Below are 13,973 nucleotides of genomic sequence, written 5' to 3'. Positions count from 1 at the left end.
CATCAACACTTAATGAATAACAATGAACAATCAATATATAACTAACTTCAGTTTCATGTTTTATTAACCCTTAAATGCCCTAAACTTGGGTGTTCAGTGACCCAGCACTTGAGGTACATAATGCAGATTAAGCCACGTATTAAAAGTCATGTATTTGCACTCAGCATACAGCAGCTAATGAATTTAACACTCTTACATACCTCCCAGTCTCTACACTGTATGGCCAAAAGTATTTGGACACCCCAGCCAAATTTTCTAAGGGCTCATGGTTTGGGCTTGGCCCCTTTAGCCCAGTTCAGACCAAAGATTCGTGATGAGACGAAACCATTTTAGAACGCTGCAGAGAAAAGTTGCAGGAGTGTGAACTGGCAGGACTAAGCTGGCTGATGGTGTCACCTTCAACTCCGCTCGTCAAATCGTAGGTGGCTGGTTTTCAAATGCAAAGCACGTCACCTGTTTGAACAGCCGATTGGCTTGTAGTGAAGTCAACTGGTTGAGTCAAAATGACCGCAGACAGCGTGTTTGCTTGCTGCAGCAGGTGCTCCATCACTGCCAAGCCCTCTGTTTCTGTCCTCACAGTGTGCCAGTGTTGGACAGTGGGTCACTCCTGCTATTCACTGTATCTACTTATGCCCCCTCACACACACATTCTCATTGACTGATGAATCATTGCTGATTATTTATATTATAATGGTGTATTTATTATTAACACAGTCCATCTGATGCTTGTTTTGTTGCAGTTTTTCCGCCCTTATATCACTACTACAAATGCAACTGTAGCCAGTATCTCACTATCACTATCCTCATTCATATTTTAGGAAGCTACAAATTATATTCAGCCACAAAATAAGCCTGAAAAGCTGCAAACAGAGTGGAGGCACAGAGAGTTGTTGCATAGAGATGATACTCCATCTCATCTAGTTGCATTGGTGTGAACCGGCAGTTTTATAGAATGGTGAATCACCATCGGGCCAATGAGATCAGTCTATCTGACAGAGGCGGGCTCTGGGCGGGCGTAACATGATGACGACAGTGCTGTGTCGTAGGAGACGAAAAGTAAACAGCCAAGATAGATAGGTTGTGTCGATTCAATTTAGCTTTGGAAGAAACGCTAAGCCAACTACGAAAGAGAAGACTGCCCTAGAAGCCTTCGTTTCCAGGAAGGACGTTTTTGCCGTTTTACCGATGGGATACGGCAAAAGCATAATATATCGGTTAGTCCCACTGTTCCGCAACCAAATGGGGCTAACTGCAATGAATATGTCACCTTGTTTTTTGGTCTGATTGGCCATCGTGCTATCCAATTGCGTGCGGCGACATTTAATATGCCTCTGTTAGTGCCACCCCTTGGGTAAGAAGGGTGTATGGGTGAGGGCCAGACTCAAAATCTTTCTAGATTTGAGTCTGGATTTCCAGGCTATAGTTTTAGATGCAGTGTTAACAGCAGTAATACATGCAATATGTGCAAAAGACTTGTATGAGTTTGAAATTAACATAGAACAAATACTGCTATTCCCTGACACCTCCTGTGTGTTTCCACAGACCATTAGTACGTTACATTTGCACATTATTATGTAGCAGATATTTTTAAGTGCTATATTGTAACTGGACTTGCTTGAGTTTCTTGAAGACCTTTCACCTCTCATCCAAGACACTTCTTCAGTTCATTAGAACTGGACTCAGGACTGAAGAAGCCTCTTGGATGAAAGGTGAAAAGTCCTCAAGGAACGCAAAGTCCAGTTGCCAATGATGCAGCTATTAAGATTACCATGGCCTGGATGACTGAGAATCTTCACGGACATACATTTATTTATGTGTGGTTAATGAATGGTTTGGTTTCCACACAAAAAATACTTGGTTATGGTTCGGAAAAGATCATGTTTGGGCTTAACAAACCCTATGTGGGGCACAATTCCTGCAGGAAAAGCAGCAATGTTATGGCAAAAAACAACTGGCTTTATTTGTTAGTCTCAAACAGTAGTCTGCAGGTTGGCAGGTGTCTCGCCTGGGTATTACATCACTTTAGAAATGTTGATATGATATGCTACGTATGAAACATTCATATGTTAATTATATAGGGTTTGCAGAAACATGCAATGCCAGTATTTTCTTCTGGTGACTGAGCTGTCTGTCCTCTTGTGGACCTCCATAGCCTCTGAGACAACAGCTCAACTTTGCACATCATCACGGCCCCTGGTGCCAAGCACATGTTAACACTTTGTATAAATATAAAGTTCATTACCCTGAAATCCTGAAGGGTGATGTAAGTAAAACAGTTTATAGCAGCAACCACTAAAACACTACGTAGAAACCATAAGGGCCTTAAGGTGCCCCCTCTATTTTTTGCCCCATCATGTAGAGGAGACATTTGCCCCTTCCTACTGCAGTCCCATTTTGAGATTCAAACATGGATGTATTTTTATATACAAATTCAGGATTGGTTCCTTTAGGAGAAACCAGCAGGATTCCAAATTTCCAAATTTGTTCAAAAGGATGTTCGAGGTTGTATACTTAATAAGCAAGCATAAAATCTAGTCTAACTGTGCGCAGCAGTTCTTCTCTCCTGGGTGCCAGCTGGTGCAGGATAAACCACAGCAAACCAAAAATATCAAAGTTCCAGCACACACCAGGATACTGTTTTATCAACAGATTACATTAAAATCAAAAAGGAGCAAACTACGCCTTTCGCACGTTGCTTCATCAGATTCTGAAAATATGGCGGGAGCTGTGGGAACACAGATAGTAATGTTTCTTTCATAAATAACCCTCTGCTATATGAACACGCATAGTAATTTCAAGACAAAATGGCCTAAATAAGTAAACAATAATTAAACTTTGGATCAAGAGGTTTTAGTCGGCGTCTCATGCTTCAGATAGAAACACCCAATTAACTAAAGTGTTGTTGCCTCCTCAGGGAGACTCATTAATACCGATTCAGAGAGTAACCTTGAGGACTAGCGGGGCAGAAAGCACAAACAACAGTGGGAGAGAAAACAAACAAAACATTCCTTTTTTTTAAGCAAGAAAAATAATTTATTTATAATGATATAATAATTTCATCACATTGGCATTGCATAGCTGCAGAAGGAAGCGTTGGTGTGAGACGCTACCTCGCAGCTACAGAGCACACCATTGGATGGGGCAGGGAAACAGAGGTTATTCAATACATACACGGAATATTCCTTTAAATATGTCTTTTTCAATGAGGAATAACAAAAATAGAATAATTCCAATAACTCTGTCTGTCTCTCTTTCTCTCTATGTCTCTCTAATTATCATCTCTGTGTCTTTATAAGCTGCCTGTACAGCCCCTAAACTGGGGTTAAAATTGGGTTGGGGGTTTGTTTAAGTTTGCTTGGTGTGGCAGATGGGTGGGGTTTACCAGTGAATGATGTGATGGGCATCATGCCTGTTTCAAATATCCAAACAGTGTAAACCCCATCCATCTGCCACTCCTAAAAACAAATGCAAGCTACTCTTTGGCCCAAATCTGCAACCATCACCCCTCTTTCTTTTTTCACCCTTTTTCACTCTCTCGTAACGCAAAAGGGATCCCAAAAATAGACTCCATCAAGGCCTAAGTTTTGGTGTGATTCATGATTTTGTACAGCTCATCACAAGTCAGTGGAAGTCAAAAAAAGTTGGACTGGTTGCACCCAAAGCAACAAAAAGTAACACCTGAAAAACTCAAAGAGATTCCTCATTGCCATTGGTTTTCAGTGAAACCTACAGTATTTGGGGCAGCATGTACTGTATACACATCTGATGTTGGATGCGTTTTAATCAAATTTGGTGACTTTCATGAGAACATTTTCTGATATGATCACATGCTGTTCTGTTTTTGTATGATTTGTCTCTTTGAATTAATGTTATGAAAGTATTTTTTTGTATTATGTTTACTCTCAGCACCTATTAGAAAATACAAAATTAAGTTGATGTAATTAAAAAAATTTCTGCAATTCATTCACTGTACATACATTTTATATTTAAAACCTAATGATAAAATAAACTTAATTCAACATAAAAATAGAAAAATATTGAAAATAGTGTTGCCTTAAACTACAACAAATGAGTAAAATTTACTTAATATAATTAAGTTGAAGTGATTATAATTATTGTAATTGTAATTATCCAGTACTGAAATTTAGTGAATACATTTAAATACATAAATTTGAATTCTGTTTAATTAAAAACAAGACAAGTTGATTTAAATCAACAAAATTAGTGCAAACTCTTGCCACTTTTTTTTTTTTTTTTGGTAATTTTTAAGGAAGTATCAGTTTTTACAGTGTAAATAGGACGAGTTATAATGCTTTTGAATTTTTCAGTGGTAATGTTTTTGGGCTTTGGGATGAGTGCCACTATGCTGTGATGAGCTACAGCCAAAATATCCAGGTTTTGTATTATAGGTGGAGTTCTGCACTGGCCAAAAATGTGACACCCAAAGTTACAGTATATTTGTGAAACAGTCGCAGTTAAGAACCAAAACTACGTGGTCAGGTTAAGAAAGAAGATCATGATTATGTTAAGTATAAGTTAAGTTTCTTACTATGACTCTTGGTTTTACACGGGACACAAACATCAGTCTTCTGGGTAAAACTCCTGTGTTTGTTTGACCCATACATCCACCCTGACCTCCTACCTCCGCAGGCGTCATGCGGACATTGTTGCTGTTTATACCACGTCACCTGACTCCTTTTTACTTCCTTTCTTCCGTCCTGGATATTGCGAATCTACTTACAATACATGATGAACATGATTTTACACACTAAAGTGAACCTGAACATGATACTTTGTAAGGTTCTGGGTGGGTGGCAGAACTTGTATTCGTAGCATGAGCTGTTAACTTTATAAAAGTGCAGTCCTTTGTAAAGTTCGCAAATTCTCAGGTCATATATCTGCTGTGATGTGTTTGCTGAATGTCAACAACTGCTTTTATTTTAAAGCTTTTGTGCCTGTTGTGGCAGATTTCTCTACAAAGTGGTAAATAATAGTTTGATTAATGTAAGTGTTTGTGTCTTTGACAGATTATATTTGTTAGCCCATACTGCAGTGATTTGGGGTTCACTTTGTTCTGGAGTCTGACGTCTGAAGGGATGTTTGATTTGTTCATGCTGATATTGCATTTGGAGTCGTTTCTTAGCTCTATTCATTATCCTTAACAAATGACTGTAAACATGTCATTTACACAAACTTTGTTTAGCTTATTCAGATAAATCTTTCTGTTGGCTTTAGAGAGTTTTATCCTTGCCTGAACTCCAAGTCTCCAACTTCTTCTACACAGCTTTTATTTAAGTCTCTTAGCAACAAGTTGCTGTTTGGCTGCTCTGTATCTGCAGAGACCAACTGTAAAATTAAACCAAATTAATTAACGAGCCATTGCAGCGCTCTGTGCTTTTCGTGCTTTCCCGTACCTTTTTATCATTTTGTAGGGAAGCGAAGGAGAGAGTGAGAGAGAGGGAAAAGCTTTTAACATGATTACTCCTCTGAGTCACACGACAGCTGAGAAGAAGGGAGGGAGGAGGTGAAGGAAAAGATGATGGAGCGTGTGTAAATTTCAGCGTGGTAATCCCCACATTCAGCAAAATCAAACCTTTGCTCCACACCCTCATTCCCCCTCCTTCCTCTCTCCCCTACTCCTAAAGAAGGGATAATGGATTAAATATTCAATATATTTCTAGTGTCAGCTCTCTTTTCACACTCTATATAAATGTCATTTTCTAATATAATATGCTGTCAACATATTTTAGAGATTGGTAATTTAGTTCTACAGACATTTCTTGGAGGCAGAGCTGCTCTTCTGGCTAAAATATTCTCACTGGTTGGTGTGTCTGTTTGGGAAGAACTGTTCACAAACTGTTTCCCAGTTTGTTGCTAGTAGACCTAAGAAGTATCTGAAATAATCTCAACAAGCTGGAAGAAACACAACCAATGGGATTATCTCTGCTTCCAGTGCAACTCTGCCTCCGGAAAAAAAACAATCTGTAAAAAAAATTACATATTATTCTCAATATTAAATGATTGTATCCCTACAAAAGGGATAGCACCCCTTTTACCAGTGTACCCATATGTTACTTTGTTTGTACCTAAACTCTTCATGAAAGACTGTCAAACCAAATGTTTCCTGTTGAAGAAATCTGCCGTCTGTCTACACAGGAAGTAAAACTATGGAAGCAAATAAGTATTTGAATTTTAACAGCCATTCAATAAGTAAACAAAAAATATTTTACTTTAAAAATCAATTCAGCTCTATGAAATTAAAACCTCAAATATAATGATTTGCAATTTCAAAAGCTGAATCTGAATATAATCTTTTCAATGTTCAAAAATTAAAAAAAAAAAAAAGACTGAGGTTGCTCAGTGTTGATTGGTCAAAGTCAAAACATTTCAAAAGGCAACTTCCTCACTTCTCAGGACAGGATAGGCTGGGTAGCCTGGATGTTGCCATTTGAAAAGTTTGAACTTGAATTTCTGGATCTGAATTTAATAGGGCTGCCCCCTAACAGTCGACCAAACGTTTGTTGACCAGAAAGGTCATTAGTCAGCAAGATTTTATTGGTCGCTTACTCTATTAGGAGCTGCGCCTTGCCATAATAAATCAAAACTTGAATGACTGGACCATGTGGGAATTTAATTTGAAAGGACAGACACAGGAAGTGTCCACGCCCAGCAGTCAGACAGGAGTCAGGTTAATTTCCAGGGCTGGTACCTGCGGTTATTCCACAGGCTAGTTAAGAACATGTTGGGCAGGAAATCCAAAGTGTGGGATCATTTTGAGAAGGTGAAGGACGAACCCAAGGTGATATGTAAACTCATCTTCATTGGTCGACTACAAACATGACGTATCATCTGAAACATGGAAGTAGCTACATGCCCATTAGCCACTTAACACAATCATTACTGCTTTGCCCACAGTGTCATTAACAGGCGGCTCGCTCAGTGTGTGACGTGCACTTGTAGATAAAATATAGGCCTATATTAATGAAGGTTCATTAGTACAGTTTTGTATTTCTCTGTAACGTAGCACAGTGTTAACAATGTTACTGATACTATTCCTTCTCACACCCCGAACTTAGTATTGTAAACATGCAGGTGACTAGTTGACTAATGGCTCTAAATTGTTGACCAGGAAAATTCTTAGACGGGGGCAGCCTTAAAATCTAACCAACTGAATGTGAGCAACCTGGATCTTAATACTGATACTGAACACTTATTTGCTTCCATATAGATCCAACACAGTGGTTTGTTGACCCTGACACACACTGAAACACGCTGACACATCGTATCCTTTTACACACCCATTTTTAGATGTGTCATGCATCTACACACCACATTGTACTTTTCGACAACACACTGTTCCTGTTATTATTGTGCTGAAACAACACATCCTCTGTCTCCTAACACTCTGCTCATATCTCTCTTCTCTGTTTCCACATTTTTAACAAAATCTATTGGGCTTAGTTCAAATTGTGTTTTGGAGTTTTTTGATCTCCCTTCCAGCTTCACTTATCTGATCTCAGATCTGTGATCGCTCTGAGGGATATTGCTCTGAAAGGAGAAAAATATCACCACACTGCCGCACTCTGCTTACCTGTACATGAATGCAGATTTGGGCAAATATTGGTTTGGTAAATACTTAAAATATTTGAGTCACTTGAGGCACCAGATTTCAAACTTTTCTTTACAGTTCAGATTCAGATATAACATAAATGCTCCCTTTAAATCTGTTATTTTGGCCAGATTTTTGCAAAGGTTGTTTGTGTATGCACTACCAAGGCAGCTGAAATGAAAAATTATAATGAAATAAAAAAAAAAACACAGCAGGCGCTGCAGCAACACGCCCATAATTCAGTATACAAGGCAAACAAACACAGAGTTTTATAGGTTTATCTTTTTTCATTCACTAAATATTTAAAACAAGCGTCACTTGACTAGTCATCATAAATGGTGATAATTTATGCATTTTTAAAATCGTCGTCTTTTTTTCAGGATGATGGAATACCTGAAGGACTGTTGTAGGGAAGAGAGATGCGTGTGAAGGAGTTTTTTTTAACTCTCCTGCTATGTGTGGTTCCTCCTTTTCCATCCACTAGGGGGAGCTCTGACTCAATAGCACCGAGGGATAGTTTCCCTCCTCCCTCCACACGGTCCATCCATGCAGGGGATAAGTCAGGTGTGAGAGCTGAACCACTGCTAATCCAAAATTCTCAGACCGTCCACACGCTGATCCAGAACTGAGGGTCGGTCGGGGGGTTAAATACCACAGGGTGTTTCGTTCACAGTCCGAAAGTAAAGGTCCTTTATGCAAAAACACATTCAAACCCTGCCTGTTTCTGTGTTTGCGCACAGATCCCATCCATTCACCCATGTTAAATCCATGTTACACTCAAAAGGAAAAAAATATAAAAACTCAGAGCAAGAAAGAGAGAAGGCAGAAGATAAGCGCTGACAGAAAGATGTTTGTTTTTGCACTCTCAAACTAAGCACAGCATCTATTTTCTTAACAGTCATTCATTGACATTCATCCGGTGTCGTGTCGTCTGCCGAGCTCAGATGCATAGACTGAATGCAGAGAGAAGGAAGAGAGAGAAGAGAGATGGGAGAGACAGGGGAAGGTTAACAGAAAATGGGGGAGGGTCAGGGAGGGAGGAGAGGATGGAGAGAAGGTTAAAAGAGGAAAGGATAGAGAGGCGGTGCTACGTGTAAAAACAGAGAGAGGTTGCAGTATATAGGCGAGGAGAGAGACGGAGTGTGCTACTGTATGTGCCAGAAGAAGAGTGATTACAGGAGAGAAAAAGAGAGATGATGCTATATGCAGAGAGACAGATGGAGTGTGTGCTCCAGCAGCGATGAAAGGAGGAGAGGAATGAGTGGAAAGGAGGAGGAGGAGGAGGAGGAGGAGGAGGGCGTCACAGACCACCACCTCACCTCCGAGACGAAAGATACAGAGAGTGAAAAACGTGTATGGAGGAGGGCAAAACAAACAAACTATTCCTGTAATGTCACTCTGCGACAGTGCAGACAAACGGATTCTCTGGCTAGAGCTGTAGGAATCTCTATAAACAGATATCTGCATATTAATGCAGAATCTGTTGACAACAGGACAAGATTTTGGTATCAGAATTGTTCTGGTTTCCATTTGCGGTGGTTTGAAGTCCGGAGAGTACTGACATATCACGTCTGAGTGGGCTTTGCTTGGATGCTGGGAAACAGATCCTGTGGAGAGGCGGAACGCATTAGCCGAAATGCAGTCTCACAGGGGGACTGCCCATTGTTCCGACTGCCCGAATTTCTGGAGCCCTGTTAGTCCAAAAAATTTCCCATTGAACTGAAAGCCCATTTTGCTGAAAGCGCATTATCCAAAAAACAAACACCCATGACTCCGAAGAAGTTTAGTTTCTCCAAAAATACACACTGCCTGTAGCTAGACAACCCAATCACCAGAAAAAATGTTAGACTTGTACATTTGTACAGTATTTTGTAGCAGGTACGCTGAAACTTAAGGTATCTTAACGACACTGTGGTGAATGTGTGATTAGGTTTCGGCACAAAGTCCACCTGTTTAAGGTTAGGAAAAGATCCTGTCTTGATTTGAAGCACCCACATTAAGTGGCAGAAAATCGGGTTCAGTGGACTAGGAAATGCCACAAAGGGTAGGTAGAACACCTGGGATAGGTGGCCCAAATACCACAAAGGGTTGATAAAAACACTCAGAATTGGTGGCTAGAACACTATTGAGAAACTGAATCTAACTGCAGGGAGTGTGCATTGTTGGAGAAACAGGACTTTTGAGCAATGGGCGTTTGTTTTTGGGATAACAGGCTGTTGGAGAAATAGGCTTTTGGTCCAATGGGACCTTCTTAAGACTAATGGGGATTCGGAATTTTAGGCAGTCTGAACAATGGAATGGCATCATCTTGAAATACACCAGTTATTGTGTGAAGACAATTTAGCCTTTAATTAATCACATGTAGATATCCATTTATAGAGTGCCATGACTCTATATAGCATCTCATGTTGCCAATCAGACTGTAAACTAGGGATGCATGATATATATCCGATAAGCCTATATGTAACAACTCATTTGACCAATAACTGAGACCAATATTGATGTATCCACTTTTTTCCCTACCTAATTCTATCATCAAGTCTCTTCTATAGTGGAATTAACATCATAATATTCATGCATACTCTTATTGTGATGGCCCACCAGCAGATGGAGACATGAAATAGAATGCTTTTCAATGTATGTAATAGTCATTCATTGTGCAAAATACCGTATCCCTATCAGTGGATACCAATCAAGTGCCGATATATCATCGTGCATCCCTACAGTAGACAATGACGAAGTCTTGGCCAGAATATCCAGATATCGCTGGCTACATCGGAATCAGTGGAATATTGGCGCTTACCCCCATATGCTAAATCATTTTCAAACCTAGGTCTGAACCTCAGATTGTGTTCCAAGATTGGTGCTATTATGACCAGGGGGTTCTATCATCACAAGACCCCCTCATTCCCGAATTCCAAACTCTGCCAGTTTTTCCAGAATCCTTTGGGTTCTGGAATCTTTTTTCCTTCTCTAATCCACTGGTTCTCAATCCTCTTGATTCCAGAAACCTATTGGTTGTGGAATCCCTTCTGGTTCCGAAATCCTTATGGTTCTGTAATGTATGGTTTAAGGGGGTCTGGTTAGGTCATTCTAATCCTATCCCAAGGAAAGATTGCGGGGTGACAGGACACACACACACATTCACACACAAATATGCACACGCAGTGAGGACACACACACAAAAATGCCAAACACATAAACAGGCACATGTACGTGCACTCTCTCTTTCTCTTTCTTCTCTGTCTTGTTCTTGGCACTTCCCTCTATACATGCACATGAACACACACAAGCACACAAACACACACACACACACACACACACACATACACACCGCTAGGTCCCCTCTGGTCTGTGTGTAGTTTTTAACAGTCCTTTGGTCCCGTCACCAGAGACCAAAATGAATAAAAACCCTGTTTAATAACCAGGCCTGCTTCATGCTCTCCGTACAGAAACTCCACAGGCAAGATTTCATCTGCGCACACACTCGTATGAACACACACACACTGTTCCGGTCTGTTCTGTTTGTCTTCCATGGCGTTACTCCTTACTCCGTGTGTGTGTGTGTGTGTGTGTGCGTGTGTGTGTGTGCTTGAGTATGTTTTCCCTCCATGGTGTGGGCAGTTTGTAGTCCAAGCTGCTTGCTGCTCTGTACACTATTTTTAGTCTTTGTGTCTGCAAATGATATCCGTTGATAGATGCGTTACATTTATCTTTGTACATGATACATACAGAACAGTCTAATGAAACATGTACAGAATATGGCCATCTAGCATGTGTAGGAAAAATATAAGAAAACAAAAATGTAAAAAAAGACTGGAAAAATAATGATTGATGAGAGGCAAAAAATGTAGCGACGCAAAGGGTGCGCCATCGAAATGACCTCCGATGCCACGGAAAAAGAAAAGTGCTTGCGTTCCAAATTGCCGTCCATTTGCTCGGTGCTTCTGTGGAATGTTTTGTGAAGGTTCGTGTTCATCGCATGAGCGACAAAATCTGTGACATGCTCATGCCTCATCTTTGGTGGCAAAAAGCCCCCACGTGGTTTTTCTTTGTAAACCCTGCGCTTCATCCGCTCAGATCAGAATGTTCAGTTTTCTGACAATGCTGATGCCTGCTATGGTATTGCCTTTACCATAGAGAGAACAAGAGTTATGATGCCCAACGTTTTGGGCATGCTTGCTTTTTCAGATGCATCATCGCACCTTTAATAATTTATCCTTATATTTGTGTAGGTCTACAGGTGTGAGTGCTGTAGCGCTACTGGTTGGAGGGTTTCGGTTAAACCGTAGACGAATCATTAGGAGGTCTTGCATCTTCTGAATTTTATTCCATTTATTTCTTGAATTCATTTGATCACTGATCCTCTGTGGTATCCTTGTGGATCAGTATAACTGGTTACAGATTCATTTATATGACCATTGTTGTCATCAGGGACTGTTGTCTTCATTCAAGAGTCAGGAGTAAAGATATCCACTGTATATCCCTACATTTCCTGTGTCTACTCCACCCATCCATCTGTGCATCCAGCCTCCACACTGAACTTATCCCCAATTAGGAAAACACGGAGCAGTGTTGAAACGTAACCCTAAAGCCTCCAACTTTCAGTGAAAATATAGTGAGAACGAACTTTGCTCTCCACAGATTTCTCGCTCTCCTAGAGGGACCGGTTTGACAGGGAACAATAGTGCTTCAACCATGGGAGGGACCATTTTGTCCAAATATGTGCTCCAATTTGATTGGACAGTGCAAATGGTCAATCAGTAGTTGGAGCAATCCGGTTGGACATGTTAGTCAGAAGGCCCCATCTGCAGTGAGTGGCACATTGTAGAATTGGTTGGTAGCTTTGTCAACAGCAAATGGACCTGGTTAACATCCGTTGACAACACTTCCATTCATTGATCGTTGGGTTTGCCATTCCCGGATGCGACGTCTCCTCCCTCACCAGTCGTCGACGTGGTGTTTGAAAACTCTGTGACCCGTCGTGCCAGCGGGTTTGTGCTTTTGAGAAGCTCCATGGCGGAGACTCTGGCTCCTCCGCTGGAAGACTTGCTGCCTTTCTTCTGGAGCAGGGCCATGAAGTTCTCATTGCGGGAGCTCGACCTCTGACTGCTGCCTAAGGTCAGATTTCGGAGGTCGCTACCGCTGGTGCTGTGCTTCACCGGGGACACCAGGCTCTGGCGGCTGCCAAAGGAGTCTGTTGGCTCTTTACGTCCCAGAACCTTTCGCTTGGACCTGGGAGAAGAGAGAATTTTATCACTAAAGGTGGAGAGGGAAGATATAGAAGCATATTTAAATTCACCACCATTTCTGACTGATTGAATTCACAATTTAAAATTTACTCCTCAGGCTTGATAGGCTGCACTTAGATTGACATGCCTCCTTTTAGAGAATAAAAGAATCTAAAGCATGTTACTACAGAAGGGACTCCATCCTTTCTTGTAAGAGATAAAAACATTGACTCCTGTTCTTCTTCTTCCCCCTCCTCACCTTTTTTTTCTCTGCCTTTCAAGCTATTTTCAGCCTGATGCAAGGTAAAATCATGAACACTTGTTGCTTAGAGACTAGCTTTCTTGTGATTCTCTGTGTGTGCCTACATCCATATGTGTGTGTATGTGTGAGAGAGATTCTGAGAAAAGGACAAAAAAGGGCCGCTGGTCATGCAGTAACACACTGTACGTGTAGCTGTTGCTAGGGAACCTTATGCTCCGTCCGCTTTACACCTTTTCAACAAGACAATGCGTCTTTGGTCACATGCTTTGGGTTATAATAAGCAGGCGGACAAGCTTGGCGTTGGCTGAAACCATTTGTGCCATCAGAATAAGTTTATAATGGCACGGAGAAGCATTTACTGTAATATTACTGCTTGTAAATAATATATTATGGATGTATAGTGTATGTCTGAAATGTGTATTGATGGTATTTGTGTGCATGTTCAAACCTGTGAATAATAGTGAACAGGTCTTCGGTGGTGTGCGTTGCAGGTGTGCTGGCCAACAAGTCGTCGTCTGTTTCCTCAGCGATGTGGAGTACCGTCTTCTCATTGGCTGTTGAGTCATCTGAACAAGACAGAGAAATCCTTTTAAAACATCAAATAAAATGTAGTTTTTGTAAATGACATATTTTTAATTTAACACATCATATCTGTAAATTTCTGCTGGCTTTGTGGTTGTTTGGCCAAAGCCAACATTCATAATACCTATGTATGTCCCTTGCAATTCATGTAAATCTGAATCAGTTACATTCAGCTAATAATTACATAATAATAATAAATGTCATCTTCGCTGTTACAAACAGTGGGGACCAGCCTGTGTTTTGATTTAGTCCAATTTTAGAGCGATTTGGCTTTGATTTGCTTCAAAAC

At 40.7% G+C, this 13,973-nt stretch overlaps 1 protein-coding gene across 5 annotated transcripts in view; it reads right to left on the bottom strand.

The window, feature by feature from the left end:
* The window catches only part of nhsl2 (NHS-like 2), a 266,381-nt gene that overhangs the window by 36,001 nt on the left and 216,407 nt on the right, over positions 1-13,973 (bottom strand). For 4 of the 5 annotated variants that reach the window (XM_049569282.1, XM_049569283.1, XM_049569284.1 and 1 more), the window contains exons 9-10: positions 13,551-13,668; positions 6,981-12,844 (exon numbers count right to left, since the gene is read on the bottom strand). In XM_049569282.1, coding sequence (XP_049425239.1) covers positions 12,505-12,844; positions 13,551-13,668 — 458 coding nt within the window. In that variant the 3' untranslated portion in view covers positions 6,981-12,504. Of the gene's footprint in view, positions 1-6,980; positions 12,845-13,550; positions 13,669-13,973 lie in introns of those variants that run through there. The other variant, XR_007448688.1, reaches the window with a different exon arrangement.

The sequence above is a fragment of the Epinephelus fuscoguttatus genome, linkage group LG23 (assembly GCF_011397635.1).
Source record: "Epinephelus fuscoguttatus linkage group LG23, E.fuscoguttatus.final_Chr_v1".
Lineage (NCBI taxonomy): Eukaryota > Metazoa > Chordata > Actinopteri > Perciformes > Serranidae > Epinephelus > Epinephelus fuscoguttatus.
The sequence above is the reverse complement of the archived record's forward strand: the minus strand, read 5'-3'. Positions and strand labels throughout refer to the sequence as shown.